Raw genomic sequence first — 17451 nt, 5'->3', positions numbered from 1 at the left:
TTTTTTTTGAGCAAATCGCTCATTTGATATCATAGAAAATCTCAAATTACAACATTTTTTAATTGTTTATGTGGTATTTTTCTTCCATTATTGGAACCACTTCCCCATTACTCACAAATTCAGTTGTAGTTTGTAGGAAATGTGAAATGTTAAAGTTAATAGAAGCATTATGGAAACTGTGTCAGCAGTATGTAACAGTGGAAGGAGCTGCTTTCCTCCGTGCTGTGTGTTTGTGTGTGTGAGTGTGTGTGAGTGCAGTGTGTGGGCCCAGATAGCAGCTGATAGCGCCAGATAACACGATCCCTCAGAACCAACTCCTGACCTGAGTGTGGAGGTGAGATCAATGGAGGAGGAAGGAGCACAATGGAGGAACAAAAGACAGAACTCATGATCTGGTGATGCTGCTGTCGGTATGCAAGCGTGTGTGTGTGTGTGTGTGTGTGTGTGTGTGTGTGTGTGTGTGTGTGCGTGCACCGCTTGGGTGGCCCAAGGATGAGCGCCCATTGTTGCTGGAATTCAATAGGGCTGATTAGTAAAGAAAAGTGCGTGTGTGCGTAAAAACATGCACTGGCATGCGTGTCAGCGTGAAGCAGGGGGTGGTGGTGTATGTGTTTCTACTTTTGCACTAAGCGCAGCGGAGAAGAATGGAGGAATTAGCTGTAAAGCCAGTGAGAAAGCAGACTTCAGGGTGACATACCACACAAATCTGGGGAACTGTGATTGTTTGCCTTCACATCCACAGCACTGCTTTGTCTGCACAGAATAACGATGGAAGAATAACTCTCCTACAGTCAAGGAAGTATGACAAAAGACAGCTCTGTGTTGGTCGAGAGGCAACATTCATATCAGCCTATAGGAGCGCTGCTGGATTTGAACAACAAACTGTCCAGATCCTGACAGGTCACTTTTAAGTCTTTCTGCAAAGCTGAGCCGCCTCCTGGCTCTCACAACTCAGGAAATGCAAGGATTAGAAATGATCAATAATAAACTATTCTCCTTTTTTTCCAGCCAGAATTTACAATACGTCTTCTGAAATCACTTTTGTAAAGTTGAGGTCACAGGAACGAGAGGCCAAAGGGGGACAGCCTGCGCAGATCGCCAGTCCATCACATGGCTGACACACACACACACCGTGACACAATCGCATTTACAGATAATTTACAGTCACAAATTATTCCAACAAGGAGAAAATAAAAGCGCCTGTCCCCTGTCTGCGATTTTTGCGCAGACAGGGAGCTTCACACAGAAGGATCTTAAGCTTACGATCGAGCAACACTACATTACCACTACACCACCATGTACTCTGGCTTCAAGTAAAAACCTTGTCAGTACTTTTTTCTTTTTATTCACCACAACTGATCTTGATTTTTTTTATGAACGTACGCACCTACAGCAGATAACGTCTTATGACCTTGTCTCTTTGAAAGTTAATCTTAATAATCTTAATAAACAATCTGTATGGATATTCAAATAAAGCATAGAAATACATTTCTTGCAGCCTTTTTCAAATAAAAATCATCACCCATGACGCAGTGCACAAAGCGTCTTATCTTACATCTGAAGCACCCGACCCTCAAATTGTTTGCTGCGTAGCTTTAGCTTCACTTCCTGCCCTGAGTTTCATGACCCTCCTAAATACAAGGAGTGGATTTTATTTGTTTGGTAAATACTGAGATCAACATAGATTCCTCAGTCTGTAATGCCTCATCTAATGATGGATGGATTCCTTAATAAATCCTGATAACAATTTCAATTTAATATACGCTGTCTATAGAAGCTTTTGCTATCCATACAGAGAAATATTGGTTTTAAATTATCTGTCAGCTTTATTGATATCCGTATTATTTTTGCAATTCTGTCATTCCTTTATCATAAGGATATAAAAGAGATGTACTGTATATGTTTGTTTATTTTGTTCGATTTTTGCAGGAAACTTTCATCCTGTGTTTTTGTTTATCGTGTGGTTTGCACACCTTTGCTAAACAGAAAGAAGATTGGTTTGTGTCGGGTTGTTAGCCCTGATGGACGAGCCGTATGTCCAATAGTCATCATAATTTGGGTAAAGTCACTTCAGTAAATGGAAAAATTGATCAAACAGAGATATGCAGGCAGTCATTTGGAAAAAAAAAAAGAGAGAGAGAGAAAAAAATAACCACCCAAAAGTGGTTGTAGTGATGCAAGCTTTGAACACTACTGATTCCACAACTTACTATCAAAAAGCCATTTGTGTCTTTTCATTGTTGTTTCAAAGTTTCCGCAAACATTTCTCCAGATATTTTCCGCCGTTTCTTTGTTCAGTTCCAAAAACATGTCAGTTTACTGGGGAACTCACCATCCCGAGCATGCTCGCTCAAACACACACACACACACACACACATCACTCGGTGGAGGCTTGAGTTTCCTCTGCTGCTGCGTGTATTTATACGTGTCTCTGCGCTGTGATTGCACACCGAGCCGGATTGTTGCTCCGGCTGAGATCTTCTAATCATGTCTTGAGGAAACAGAGGAAGAACGAGATCAATATTTACTGAAAACGCTCTCCAACATAACAAATGTGTTTGCAATCTATGCTACTCGTGTGCATGTGTAATGTGTGTGTGTGTGTATGTGTGTGTGTGTGTGTGTGTGTGTGTGTGTGTGTGTGTGTGTGTGTGTGTGTGTGTGTGTGTGTTTGGTATACCTTGGCCGTGACCGGGCCTGTCGAGGGGTGGCAGGAGGGGGAGGTGGAGGAGGAGGAGGAGGAGGACGACGAAGTTCCAGGCAATCATGCAGACCGGCGGGAGGGCCCATATAGTGTAAACATGTTTTAAATAAACAGGAACCAGCGTAATGCCCTTTTAATTGATTCATTCTGTGCTTTGCTGTTTACAGAAGGGCCTAAATATGAGCCTCGTAAGGCAGGGGCCTTGTGTTTATAAGTGGTTTGTTTGGTTCAAACAATAACAGTTTGAGCACCAGACGTAGTTGTGGATCCGTCACGACGCTGTAGCGCTTTGCAGTGTTGCAATTCCTGTTGTTTCTCGTGCTCCCTTTCTTTCCCCCGACATCACTTCCTTTGTCCCCCCCCCCCCCCCGCGCGCTTCCAGTTGAAAACTCCATCTTGGAGGGCAATAAAGGAGCCCGAGCGGCTCTCCACAGTGTTCCGCCGTCTCCTCTTTACAATTTGCAGGCCAGCCGGGGTATGCTGGTGTGAGTGCATGTGTGACTGAAGTTTAAATTGCAGCCACAGTGTAATGATATGGTGGCATGGCATTGAGGGGTGCTCAAAGGGAGGGCGGGGGCTGGTAATTAAACATATGCAGACACAGACACATACAGAGAGTGAGACACACACACACACACACACACACAGGCAGACACACAGAGAGAGGGAGAGAAAGAGAGCAAAGCTAAACACATCCAAGTGGGGTAGTAAAAGCTAATGAAGGCTCAGCGCTAGGCTGGCACAGACAGCCATTTCATGTGGTGAAGAGGAGAGAAGGAGGAGGAGGAGGAGGAGGAGGAGGACTGGGGAAGGCTGGGGAGCAATAAGGCAAGCCCTTACTCCCCGTTTGGCAAACGGGGATATAAACCATAATTGACACCATGCATGATCGTGGTTTTTTTCAATATCGTTTGCCCCAGGTTCTGCCAAATCATTGTCGATGCAGTGGAAAAGAGGCAAACAATGGCATTAACACATTTGCCTGTACTAACAATAAAACTACCACGACAGTGTAGGTTAATTGTTTCAGCACTGAAGGAGTTAAGTGTGTGAGCTTCTGTTTATACAGGAAAATCCAGCAGCCAGTAATCACAGTTATTTAATCTGTTAAATGTATTGAATAATCAAGAGTAAATGATGAATTTAGAACAAATTGGTAATATGTATCAATACGTTTTCTATCAGTATGTTAAAGAGACTACATCAGTGTGAGATAAATCTGGTAATAACTAAGATTACCACCTTCAGTCTTTTGTTGTCGATGCTCTTGACTTTCATGGCAAACCAAAGTTTGCTGTGGTGTTTCTAAACCACACTTAAGAGCTCACAGTGTGGCCGGGAATGTGGTTTCTTTATTTTCTGTTGTTTTTTTTTTTTTTTTTTCAATATAATTAGACCTTCAAAGTTTTTTGCGATCAAGATAATTATAATCTTCTCTTTGTCTCAGACTGTTGGGCGTTGCTACTTTTCTTAATGAGGAAGACTCTACTTACTATAAGCCAGAGTACGATTTCCAGGGAACATATAATCAGTTCAATATTAAAAACAATACGCCTGTGTGGTGGATTCATCTCAAGCGCAGGAGAGAATTTGACATACTTTTGTTAAGTGTGTAAAATGTTCTTAAAACAAATGAGTCACCATACCAGAGCAGTGAAAAGTTCAAATTCAATTATCAATTCAGGTCAGTTTCAGCTGCTTTCCTGTTATCTGCAGTGTTTTTGATGCTCTAAGCCACCGGAAAGCAGCATTACTGTAAGATATTTGTGTTTGTCAGTATAAATCGGGACTAAATCTGCTTTATCTGATTCCAAGAGACATATTTTGGGATTACATGAGGAGGGCTGAGACTGCACAGAAAACCCACATCTGGCTGAAAGTGAAGTCTATTTACATCCTGGACAGGACACCAAATCCATCACATGGAAAACACCCTGCATGCACATGGAGAACATGCAAACTTCACACAGAAAAGCCCACAGTGTGTTTTATTTCTTCTTTCTTTTTAAAAACTTCTACACTGTTCAAGAACAAGGGTGATGAGAATCCTTTCAATGAAGATATAATTTAAGAAGAAATAAAAGAGAAGGCCGGCGTCTGGCATTGAAGCGCATCCCATCGCTGTGGCTTTGGAGACGGCTGTAAAGCTGCGGGTGTAGGTGTAGTTTTTCTTTCAGAACCTTGGGGTCCACATGTTGTACCCCGCACTACACAAGCAAACATATGACTGCTTTGGAGAGTCCCCATAAAAAAAAAGGGGGGGGAAATAAAGCAAGATGGGTGGGTTTTAAGGATTAATTTCAAAAGCACACCGACACTTTTCTGAGCTATTCATGGTTTGTGGTTTTCACTGGTGTTCCCTTAAAGAGGTCGCACGCAGGCCTGGTGTATTTCAATCTTTACGGTTCGTATAAAGGAACTGATTGAATTCAAGAATAGAATTTATGGGCTAATTTTCACAGGCATGGAGAAAACTGTGTTTCAGATGCGTTTAATCCCGCCGCTGAAGTTTCAGCGGACCGGTTTACGTTACGTGTTAAGCAGAAAACCTCATTTCGCTTTCTTGATGTCCGCTGTGAGGTAACATGCTTGTTGCTCTCTGTTGTTTAAAGTGGAAACTGGTGAAGACCAACAAGGAAATTGTGAGTGACAGAGCGGCCCTGCGGACTAGTTACCGACCGAATGGAGAGACAGAGGAACCTGGGAGTTGCACGCTGTGACCGAACATGTGTGTGAGGCTTTGGGTGTAAAAACAGCGACGCTAATGGTATTCTAAGACTGTAGCTCAAAGGTAAATAACATCCTAAATGTATCATAAACTCCTACAAATGTACCTATGCACACAGTCATATGCAAGTAGATTTAATCTTACATGGGAGGTGATGTGCAAGAGGATCCGATTCTCCTCTGGTAACTCTTTCAAGAGCATGCAGGAGAAAAGCCCAACAGAAATATTACTTGGTAGCTGTAGCATAGCTGGTGCAGCCACTTACACAGCTGTTTGATTCCCTTTTCGGCCTTTCTCACTTTTGAGAAAGTGTTAAAGAAACTTCAGAAACTTCCTCCGCTTCTGCAATTTCAGGATGAGTCGTATTCACACCCACCTGTGGCAGCGACTCCCATGCAAGGAGCTCGTCATTCGGTGTAGCTTGGGCCTCAGTGTTTGTCCGAGGATCCTTCAAAACATGAACAGATGGAGACGGAGCTCAGACTGCGGATCTCATGATCGAATGTTTTGAGGTTCTCCTCAATCGTCTGCCAAAGGGTTTTAAATCACTAGACACAAAGTGACTTATGACTGTTTACCTCTGATAAGTTCTGAAGCAGTTCCGGCTGCCTGACAGCAAGACCAACAGCGTAACACGATATGTAACACTAGCATTGACTTGTATCCACCGTAACTGTGTTTACCGTAAACATATAGCTTCTCATTTCAACAATTTCATAAATAACTCACAAACTAAGCCAAAACAAAACAAAAGTACAGTTGAAGAAACTGTTTTCAGCCAGGATGGCCACTGGCAGAGCTAAAAGGTGAATAAACCGTTAAATGAACTGTTGCAAAGCTTGAAATGATGTGGTCGAGGAGTGCGCTAAGACTACATGGCAAGCCTTCTAAAATGATGGGCCAGGAACCAAAATGGGTCACTGGCATGTTTCAGTGGATCTCCACATGCCAAGAATACTAATATGCTTTAATGAGTGAATGTTCCAGGGCGCACTCGGTATTTGCTCAGTTGGCCAGAGAAGCTTTAAATCCCTGCTGCAGCTCTGCGGACGGACGCACACTAAGTTCAGTTACGAAGCTATAAATCATACTCATGCTACAGAGGAATACACTTGAAAGAAGAAAGCTCTGTTCTGATATTGGCCCATGAGTCCTGATGCTGCTTTTTCTGTCCAGGCCCACAGTCAGCTGTCATTGGCTGCGTGCTGTTTGTGTTTGTAGCTATAGTGTACTCTGGTGGCCATGCTGTGTAATGCAACGACTTGGATGTTAAATGATCATCACTAGTAGTAGGAGTTGTAGTGTTGTTACTTTTTTTATATATTAAGTATCTTATTTATTATCATCTGTGATTCGTTACTGTTCACAGTTTTCATTGTGAAGTAATAAATCTTTGGAGATTGAACCAGTAACATAGTTGCTCCATGTAAAAGACAGAGCCTTCAGCACACAGTGTGCCAATAATCTGAGAATATTTATTCACATCAAAGCTAAAATTGAAGCCAAAAAAAAAGGAAAGAAAGAAAGATGAAGCAGATAATTGACTAGTTTGCACACCTCCTCTGCTCTCCTCTCTCTTCTCCTTTGTTCCCCTCGTTGCTTTTTCCCCTTGTCTGTCAACCGTCCTGGGTGGCTTGTGAGTGTGCTCGGCTCACGTACTGTATGCAAGTGTTTATTTAGTCTGTATAGGGGAACAGCTCTGAGGCCTCTGCCAATTTTCTTTACACTGAGAAAATATGCTTTTGGACAGATGGAAAAAAAAAGGGGGGGGGGGGGGGGGGGGGGGGCAGTTAAACAGACCCAGGGCCAACAGATACAAGAGCCCTCCTTCCTCAAATCAGCCGCCACCATTTACCAACCATCCAGTCTGCGAAAGCGGCTACGTTCGGTGCTGCCGCTTCCTTTCCATGACTGCAGTATCAACGTGTTCATAGCATCAGTGCAGATGTATTGTCAGCTGAGATAAGTTGAGCTTGAAAGGCCAATTTTCAAATGACTGCGGCGAAACTTTGAACCCTTATCAGAACGAACAATTAAATGAGCGATGGAGCTGTTTATGCAGAGTTTATTTGAGATAAGTCCCTCTCTGAAGGCCGGCACTCACCCTCAGCGGCTAATAGAAAGCATTTGGTAGGTTTGATTGTAATCTATTAAGAAAAATACATGAAAACATACAAATTATTTAAATGTAAATCAGACATGTGACACACGGCTGTGTTAATAGTTGTTGCTAGAAAATTCCTTCTGCCTGAAGACTGAACATCAGAACACAGTGAGTTCAGTGTCTTGTGACATTTGTCATCCACACTTTGTGTTTCAAGCTGTGACAAGATGAGCTGGTGTACTTTAGGCAGCTTTTAAAGTTATAATAGTTCAACTTAAGATGTTGATACAAGGCTGTTGGTTTAAAACATCTCAGTGAGAAATTAAATTTGAACACCTTCAATGCGTTGCTGGTGTCAAAATATTGTGTTCAACTTATTTTCCTCAGTCGCGGAAACTCAAACTAGTTTAAAACTTGCCAAAGTCAGTGTCAAAGTGTTAATTCTGCCCTGTTTCAAGTGATTAAACATTCAACCAGTCTGTTCAGTGTCTTTAGAAGTCAGATTTAAGTCAAAGACGTGACCAAGAGGACACGAATTGGAGATATTCTTCTACAGCAGAAGCCACAAGTTTGAAATTACGCTGAGTGTACTCAGTTCCCTCAAGGCCGCAGCGTGTTGAGCGCACAAATAAGGCTGTGAGAACAGTCGGACCGGCTGACTGAGAGGAGGAGGAGGAGGAGCATTCGGGGTAGACAGCCATGGAGGAGGAGGAGGGTGCAAGAGTTTGGGGGAAGAGAGGAAAAGAAGGAGGAGGGGAATACCACCCACTAAGCCAGTTGTGGAGAGGTTCTGGGGGTTGGGCTGCCCACAGGAAACAGTTGTGGCTCCATCCCAGGCCTCACACCAAGCAGCCCTGGGCCACCCAGTCATCGACAGACAGACCTACCAAATGGCCTGGACAGCCGACCGACGGGGATTTGTTTATTTTTCATCCTTTTGGCTGCGGGGGGAAAATTGTTCAGCACAAGCTGTTTATTAGACCTTTGATTTGTCATGTGTCAGCGTTCACTCGCAGGGAATGTGTATACATAAGTCCGGCTTGTGTATAGTTGGGAGGTTTGGGGAGGCTGAGAGGGTGTGGGCACGTAGCGGGGAGGCTACCAGGGCACCGAAGAAAAGAGGAAAAATGGGAAAGCCTCCCACGCTGAAGGCAAGGCTGAACTGCATTATGGGTCATTCTCCAGCTGTCCCTGATTGTTGATGTCATGGGGGAACTGAACTGCTGTGCCTGATTTGCAGCGGGTGTGGGAAAAGAGCGAGCATGTGGACAAACACAGGACTCCTCTCGCCACATGGACTGAAAGCAATAAGGTAAACAGGAGAGTATTTAACAGGATATGGAGACGGCAATGATATGATTAGACAGCAAGATAACTTTCAGGTACCAAACCACACACTGTCTATGTTTTCTCATGATTAATATTGATTAACATTCTGTGGCGTTCGACGAGCTGCCGACACAGTGAAGGAGGACGGTCTGCTCTTAAATACTACAAGCACAGGAGATTAACGTAACAATAAATGAACCCACCACTCTAAACGCTGTGAATGACCATTTGCGCGCAGGCAAGTCACCCCAAAAATAACCCCTTTGATACACGGTCCAACAGGAAATGAAATAAAATGAACACAAAACGGCGGCAACAGCACACAAACAATAAGCACAACACATCCATAACAGAATGAAACACAATTGAAAGCATAAAACACACACAAACGGCCCCCGAAATGGCCCACAGCAGTCCCGCTTCCCACAATGCCTTGCGGCAACAGTGCTCAGTTCTCCGCCCCCTCGGCCGCTACAATACTGCGAATTAATTTATTAGCAAATACTATTTATTAAAGAAAATGGCTGCAAATGCAGTATTTATGTTGTTATCAAACATACATTTTAAAAAGTGGTCTTGATAATTCACAGTCAGGAATAAATGGGAGGTATTATGCCATTTTAGATTTTAGTTTTCTCAATTTTGTCTTGTGCTTTCTTTGTGTTTTATTTAGTACATGGAAGGGAAAAGCTCATTTGCCTATTGTTTGATTCATAGGTGTGTATTATACATTCTCGGTCCTTACTGATATGAGCGCTATGAATTTTTTTTCAATTTACTGTAAAAAAATGGATTACAATTTTAAGCTGTCCATTTTAGACTAACTCTATTTGCATTTATCTTATTTTGAATGTGCTCTGTCTCTGTCAAATAAATAAAAATTACAGAACTCTAGCATTCATGACACACAGCTCACAACAGTAATATTTTAAGCTGAGTCTTAGGTGTGGTGAAGAACCCGGCTTCCTAATGTACACACTGACACTGCCAGTACTGCAAAACAGCATATTATCAGTTTTCAAAGATAGTTACAGTGAAAAGTAAAATAGCCATAGTCAGAAGAACTTAACGACACAACTTTGTCAGATGGATCTGTTTTTCTGGAAAGGGATTGAGTTTTGTGGTCGTTGACACTCTCGTCTCATAGCAAGAATGTCCCTGGACTAGTTTTGGGTGCCTTTTTGTGTGGAGTTTGCATGCTCTCCCTGTGGCAGTATGGGTTTTTTCTGCGAGCTTGTTTCCTCGCACAGTCAAAAAAGCATACACTTGAGACAAATTGGAGAATTTGTCGTTGTTACAGTAGTTGTGAATCTAATGTGTGGAGCTAAATGTCTTCTCTCTATGTGTTCTCTGACCACACTGGGGCATATTATTAAAATTCATTTTTTAGGACTGGGATTGCCAAACTAAGTTCTGTTTTTTTGTTTTGTTTTGTTTGTTTTTTTTTCAGAATTCTGACTTCAATTTCAGAATTCCTTTTTTTCTAACGTTCACTTTTTTTTTGATGCTGTAGTTTTTATGAAAACCAGGAGATGGCGGTGTTGTATTAAAATTACACAGGCCAAAAACCATAGAAGAAGAAAAGCTTCCAGCTGGCCAATCAGATTCAAACGCTTTAAAAAAGTATCAGTTCAAACCCTTGATGGAGGATCCGGGAGCTATGTGCGACTGAAGAGGATTGAACGCGGATAAAAGTGGGTTTAAAGGTTAGAAATCGAACTGGCGTCACGCGACATCAAATATATTCGTCGGTAAGTTCCGTCAGGACTTCTCTAATCGACGCGGTAGAGCATAACAGCCCTTCGAAAAACTTATTGCCTGAAAGAAAATGGATACCAACATGCACAGGCTGCTCGTCGGACTGTCGGTGCAGATCTCACGCAGCGACGGTGAGCTGACGATCTCTTCCCGATAACGAAGCTCCTCTGGCAGCCTGACACTGACGTTCACGTCCGCTTGTGTTCAAACCAGGGCGCGTCCACGCTGCCACCATCAAGACGACCGACAAGCACAAATCCACTGTGATGGTCGAGTGGCAGAAGGGAAGCGTGTTCCAGATGAAGGAGGTCTGGCATTCCGTTTGCACCAGATAAGATTTTCTGACTCTTTAAGTGCTTGAATGCAGCCACGTTATGTTCATCCACAGAACCGTAAAACAGCCGGTGTGACTGTCGGCGAGTTTTCTGTCATCTCAGTGAAATCGCTTTAACTCACTCGAACAAATGTTCCTGTGTTGTTTCTGTGATGATGATGATGATGATGACGATGATGATGATGTGGTGATCGTGTTACCGATCACATTTTGTCGAGACCAGGAGTGTCAAACACATTTTATTTCATAAACCCCATTTGATTTTGAGTGGACCAGACTGGTAAAATAGTGCTAAGTAACCTTGACCTTTAAGCTTGAACTTTTTCTCTGTTGGGCCTCAGAATATTCATGATGAAGAAGAGCTCTATTTTTGAGAATCCAAGCAATTGTGATATCGGCGAGGTAGCCGTTTGTTCTAAATCATTTTTTATCTTCTTGTTTGATTAGGTCTGACACCCCTGGTTTAGAGGGCAATTTGGGTTTTCATTAAGAATCTGTAAGTTAATCTAATCACATTTCTTCCTGTGTTTTTATGTGTTTCAGATTGAACTCGGTGATATATTTGCACTGAATCCAGATCTTTTGCCTGCTCTGAATGCTGTTGTTGATGAAAAACCCCTCCCTCCTCCAGAGAAGGTAAGGGGTCCAGAAGTATCTCATTTTTCTTTTCTTTTAAATGTCGGCATTGGACTATACTATCACCTTCATACTTGAAAGCAACAGCAACATTTTAAGAGGTTTTTTTTTCTTGTCTTTTTGTCGGTCTTTTATCTTCAACTGAACAATTCCAGTATTGTTCATTATTCAAGGTCAACAAGCTGCAAATTCTTTATGAATCTTGCCTTTTAAAATCCTGCTGGAGCTGGGGGGTTTCTTTATCTAATGGACAAAGTTCATCGGACAATGACGCTACTTTTTGTTTGCCATGAATTCAACCAAAATCTACAGGCGAAAAAAAAAGTTTCATGCCTGACTGCAGCTATTGTCTAAAACTTTGTGCATTGGTTGTCCACATATAAAGTTGTCTTTCCAGCTCTACACAGAAACACGGTATGACATCCCCAGTTTTAGTGGCCAGAGAGAGTTCATGATCCGTCAGATTGAATTGTTTCTACAATATTTTTGAAACACCCTGTTGAATGATGCGCTCATGAAGAAGAACCTGATTTAGATTTGGTGGTTAATAATGCTTTTTTTGTGAATGGAAGGAAACCCTACAATCAAAATGATTGATGACAACCATTCACAGATTTAAGTCATTCACTTGAATGATTAATGCGTTTGACCCTTTTCTTCTCTCCTCTGCAGAAGTACGACTCTCGACTGCGCTCATCTCGCATTCCTACTCCAGCCTTATGTAAGTAAATGATGTGGACCATTGATTTGCGATTCAGACATGTTCAGTTCTGTTATGTAATAACTCGTTTTCTCCCAAAAGCCTCAACTCCAGGTGAAATGCTAGGTCAGTGAGTCATTCCTCTTCCTACGTTTTAATACTAAATCACAGTGTGGGAAAGCTTCCATTTGAAATCCCTTCCTCCTGGTTGTTTAATGGCAGTTGGAAATGACTGAATTCACTTGAGTTTATTACTTGAAGCAACATCTGTGACCTACTTTTCCCATAACCACGCAGCTTCATTAACTGTGATTTCATTTTCTCATCCCACATTCTTTAAAACAAGTCCTGGAAAATGTGTTCAAGTCGCATTTCGCTTTCAAAAACTCGTTGCTTCAGGTCGTAACTGTTTGTAGGTCACCAATACTTTTGGGTGTTGGGTATTTCTTAGCATGCTGCTTTGTTAATCCTCGCAGTCTTCCTAAACGGTGTTCAGAAATGTAAGGTTCATGTGTGAACACTGTCACTGGTGAATCGAGTTAAAATCTTCACAAGGATATATTTGATTGATTGATTGATTGATATTTCTAAACGACTGTACTGCACCTTGGTGTATTCGCTTTAAAAAGTGAAGTTATGCCTGTGATGTCTTCTGATTTGGGAGTCAACTGCCATGCACAGTTTCTTTTCATCGCACCAGGGTGTGGCAAGTCTTTGCAAGATTTAGGAAGTCGTGGGTGCATTGACTTTGCTGTGTTTTTCTTACAGATGTCCCTCGAACTCGGGCGCGTCAGACCTGCTTGTTTGACGCTTCAGCCAAAGATATTTCTGTGTCGCAACAGGCAGTGATCCAGCCTGATCTCCCTCCACCATCTGTGCTCTCAAACTCGGGTAGGTAGTGGACAGTTTATCTGAAATATGAATCCACAGCAGCCCTCCTAATTGCCTTCACAATTCAGCTTTCCAAATCTTGATTGCTTTTTAAATTTTGTTTTCACTGCACTTCTTCTTTTCCCAGATATTCCCAATCAGCAGTCTAGGAGGAACAATGCCAAACCACCGCAGGTGCTGCCTTTGGTTTGTGAGCCTGCAGATGAAAATGAAGAACCAGAGAGAATGCCTGCTCCACCTTTACCCAAGAGTCAGTAACCAATCAAAATACTGCGTCTTGTTTCTCCACCACTACATGTGGATTCACAGCCTGTTGAGGTGGATTAGCCAGCGGAAATCAAGCGAAGGAAAAAAAATTTAAAATATGGCGTGCGCCAAGCCAATGGAACGTGTTTTTTATCTAAAAAGAAGCAGCAGGGATACTAGATGAGGGCAGATGGCGAATTAATGTCTCTGGTTGTGTTTCAAATGATTGAAAAGGTGTATTTAAAATTATGTTGGCATACTGATACAGCAACCAGGTAACAATAGTCTTTTGAATGCTGCACAGCAGCCAGAAGGAAATCCATGGCTCACCCAGAAGTCGGCAAGAGCAACAAACGGATGTCCTCGGTGATGAAGCCTCCTGAATTCCAGGCCAAGAAGAACAAGGTGACGCATGCGTTTATTCTGCTGTTTGTTGGTTTCTTTTTCAAGTCATGACCACATTTCCTAGCTTCTGATTGATTCAGACTTGCAGCTGCTTGTATTTTGGTTTTGTTATTTATTTTTCTTTTAGTTGGGAGAGGCCTCTCAACCAAACAACAAGTTCTATGAGATGATTCAGGAGTTCAGGGAGACCTTGGAGATAAACCCGCTGTCTGCTGCTGACTTGGTGAGCTCCGTGCTGTTATTGTTTTTTTCTTCTTCTTCTTATTTTACATCATGTCTGAAGTGTTTTATGATGCTCTTCCTGATTTTAACGTTTTGACTCTGCAGGTTGAGCCCCACAGGATTTGTGTGTGTGTCCGCAAGCGTCCCCTCAATAAGCAAGGTAGAGTCGGATCTGATGCATTCACAAACAAATCCAATAAGGTGGGAATGATGTGTAAAATCAAAATGCATTAATTTTGTTTTTTTTTTTTTACGACCAGGTATGTTCCTTTTTTCGTTTTTAATTTCAAATGTGACGTTGCAATCAACCACAAATCACTGGATCTTTCAAATGTTTATTTTTTTTTTGCGTTTCTTTCAATCTTTTTATTCGAACTGAATTTGCGAATAAATCTGTCATCCTGTATGTAAAATGACGGGATTGAAGTTTTCATCCCGAGTTTGACGTTTTTCCGTTCTTCAGAGATCGCTAAGAAGGAGATCGACGTCGTGTCTGTCACCGGAGGGGGTGAGCTGCTGGTGCACGAGCCAAAACAGAAGGTGGACCTCACCAAATACCTGGACAACCAGCTCTTCCGATTCGACTACTCGTTCGATGAAACGTCCACCAACGACCTGGTCTACAGGTAACTGCGTCACTTACTCTTTCAGAAAGAGTTTCCTTTAAACAGCGTGATGTCAGTCAGGAATGCAATTATGGATCGCTTTGAATTTCCAGAGAGGCTGTCGATGCAGAGAAACGCAACATCACAGTTGAATCAGCCATTTGTGAAATGTTGTACGATCCTGCTGGAAAATCGAGATGCATTAATTACATCTGCTGCTGATGTTCTTCCCTTTTAGATTCACTGCCAAGCCGCTGGTGCAATCCATTTTTGAAGGCGGTATGGCGACATGCTTTGCGTACGGCCAGACGGGAAGTGGCAAAACTCACGTTAGTGTCTCCTCACTGCAGAGGGATCGGTGTGGGTTGGCGCAAAATGTTTCAAATATGAAAACAAAATGTGTCTTTCATTTATTTTTCTTCATCCAGACCATGGGAGGTGACTTTCATGGGCGGCAGCAAAACACTAACAGTGGAATCTATGCTTTGGCTGGTAAGACAAAGATTTACATGAATATGAGACGTACTTTGAGGTTCTCTTCTTTGCTGGAGTTTTTTTTTTTTTATTTCTGCCTGCATCATTTCTGTTAGATTCAAGTTGAATAAGTGCATGGTGTCCGTTATTATCTTTTAGGATAAGTAAAACTTACCAGTCAATCTTCAGGTTTACTAATTCCTGCATCTTTCCGTTTCAGCCAAGGATGTGTTCACCCATCAGAGCCACAGGAGATACGCTCATCTGGATGTGTCGGTTTACGTGAGCTTCTTCGAAATCTACAACGGCAAAGTAAGAATTCTCCCCTCTGGAAAATATTCAGTAACATTAAACTTGCAAATCTGAAATAAAGCCACTCGTGCGCTTGATCAGGTGTTCGACCTCTTGAATAAGAAATCGAAGCTCCGCGTTCTGGAAGACGATCGCCAGCAGGTTCAGGTGGTGGGCCTGAAGGAGGTGTGCGTGGAGAACGCGGAGGACGTGGTCAGAATAGTCCAGGCCGGCAGCGCTTGCAGGCAAGATTGTGTTAATTTAAGATTTCAACTGTATTTGACTGTTTTTTTTCAGTGATTTTGTGTGATAAAGCAATTCTAATTCAGAGAAGCAGAAAAAAATATCTAGATAATCTTCGACTCTCTTTCCAGAACGTCGAGCCAAACCCTGGCCAACGCGAACTCCTCCCGCTCTCACGCCATCCTCCAGATCGTGCTGCGTTGCAACGACCGCGCCTCCACGCTGCACGGGAAGTTCTCACTGGTGGATCTGGCGGGCAACGAGCGAGGGACGAACGTTGGCAACGACCGCAACACCCTGGTGGAGACCTGCGAGATAAACCGAAGTCTCCTGGCTCTCAAGGTAGACCGCGGCTGACGTGGAAGCGTTAAAGGCCGCCAGTGTGCAGCTGAAGTAACGTCGCATACATTCATTTTACACTCTTATCATCAAAATTTTATTTTTGATTCCTGTAGGAGTGCATCCGTTCTCTGGGGATGAACAGTGAACACATCCCGTTCAGGATGAGCACGTTGACCAAAGTCCTCCGGGATTCCTTCATCGGAGAGAACTCCAAGACCTGCATGGTATGTTCTTCCTCTCTGATCATTACACATATGTTCATGTGGTAAAACATAAAAATGCCCCTTTCTTGTGTCACAGATCGCGATGGTGGCCCCAGGCATGGCTTCCTGTGAATACACAATGAATACATTACGTTATGCCGACAGGTGAAAACTCGCTCTGCAGGACTTTATTTTTAGACAAATTTGACCCAGTAAACACTGAAACATTTTTGCCTTGCAGGGTGAAGGAACTAAAATGTGGCGCCAAAGCGCGTGCAGTGGCCAAGTCCCAGGAGCCCGTTGTCAGCTCTTCGGATGAGGTGAAGTAGCATCATGGTCTGAAATCACAATAATGAATATTATTTTAGGTGTAGACTAATTTTTTTATTATTATTATTATTATGGTGTAGGAATCTATGGACACCAGCGTTTATGACGCCGTCACACAGGTGGCTGAGCTGGAGGAGAAGGTTTATGGTGAACTCAAGGTAGTGTTCACCAAACTCAGTTCTTTCAAAAAATTCCAAGCTATATTTGCCTTCAGAGGTTTTACATCTTTTTAACTTTTGGTCTTCAGAGGGGAAGTGAATTCATCAAAGCCATGGACCGTACATCGTACAACATCGAGACGGGGCTCCCTGACCTGCTGGAATATTCACAGAAGTTGCTGGGTTCGTACAGACGGCTGCTTTATTTTCATGTTTATCAGGAAATGATTTTCTGAGTTTAACCTTGTAGAGTTTGGAAATATTCCTCAGCATTGCCTTGTAGAACCAGTCGTGTCATCTTGGTGAATGTCCAGTTATTTGTAACCTTAAAATTACCACAGTCTGTGGTTTAACAGGATTTTTTTTGGGGTTTTTTTTGTCATTCAGATGCTGTTCAGTGCTTGCAGGCTGCCATTGAACAGGAACAAGACGCCAGGACCAAATAAACCAAGATCAACCAAGACTCAATCAAGTCTCAGCTCTTGCCCTTAGATTTTTGGTTTTCATTGGCCTCCCTCAGATTCTCATTAAAATCAGATGTTTTTTAACATGTTAAGTTTCACTGTTTTGTTTGTGTATTAATTGTATTAAAGTTTGAATGTTCAATCTTGCATCTTCAATTACTGTTATTTTGTGTAATCAACTGAATACATGAGAGTTCAGAGTTAAAAAAAAAAATCTATTATTTTATTGGTGCTCAAAGGAGTGAGAAGGTGAACCTCACCCCAATCTCTCAGGGAATATATTC

At 42.5% G+C, this 17451-nt stretch overlaps 1 protein-coding gene across 2 annotated transcripts; it reads left to right on the top strand.

Moving 5' to 3' along the window:
- The first annotated feature begins 10515 nt into the window (after positions 1-10515).
- kif2c (kinesin family member 2C) lies at positions 10516-17308 on the top strand. Of its 2 annotated transcripts, none has more exons than XM_030115167.1 (21): positions 10516-10754; positions 10837-10931; positions 11501-11593; positions 12266-12314; positions 13062-13184; positions 13312-13434; positions 13738-13835; positions 13963-14058; positions 14163-14217; positions 14521-14683; positions 14901-14991; positions 15091-15154; positions 15357-15448; positions 15530-15672; positions 15802-16012; positions 16126-16236; positions 16313-16380; positions 16457-16535; positions 16626-16703; positions 16793-16886; positions 17091-17308. In XM_030115167.1, exons 1-21 carry the CDS (start codon positions 10694-10696, stop codon positions 17147-17149), a joined length of 2046 nt encoding a protein of 681 aa, XP_029971027.1. In that variant the 5' UTR covers positions 10516-10693; the 3' UTR covers positions 17150-17308. The 2 variants fall into 2 exon arrangements, with proteins under 2 accessions (XP_029971027.1, XP_029971026.1); XM_030115166.1 differs by having other exon boundaries at positions 13735-13835.
- The last annotated feature ends 143 nt before the right edge of the window (positions 17309-17451 follow it).

The sequence above is a fragment of the Salarias fasciatus genome, chromosome 18, assembly GCF_902148845.1.
Source record: "Salarias fasciatus chromosome 18, fSalaFa1.1, whole genome shotgun sequence".
NCBI lineage: Eukaryota > Metazoa > Chordata > Actinopteri > Blenniiformes > Blenniidae > Salarias > Salarias fasciatus.
This window is presented reverse-complemented; position numbering and strand designations above follow the sequence as displayed.

Bases quoted from the DNA above. Each gene is read 5' to 3' on its own strand.
- kif2c (XM_030115166.1), top strand. From the start codon at position 10,694: ATGGATACCAACATGCACAGGCTGCTCGTCGGACTGTCGGTGCAGATC. The intron at 15,155-15,356 runs GTAAGACAAAGA...TTTCCGTTTCAG, and splicing joins TGGAATCTATGCTTTGGCTG to CCAAGGATGTGTTCACCCAT. The intron at 16,887-17,090 runs GTTCGTACAGAC...TTTGTCATTCAG, and splicing joins ATATTCACAGAAGTTGCTGG to ATGCTGTTCAGTGCTTGCAG.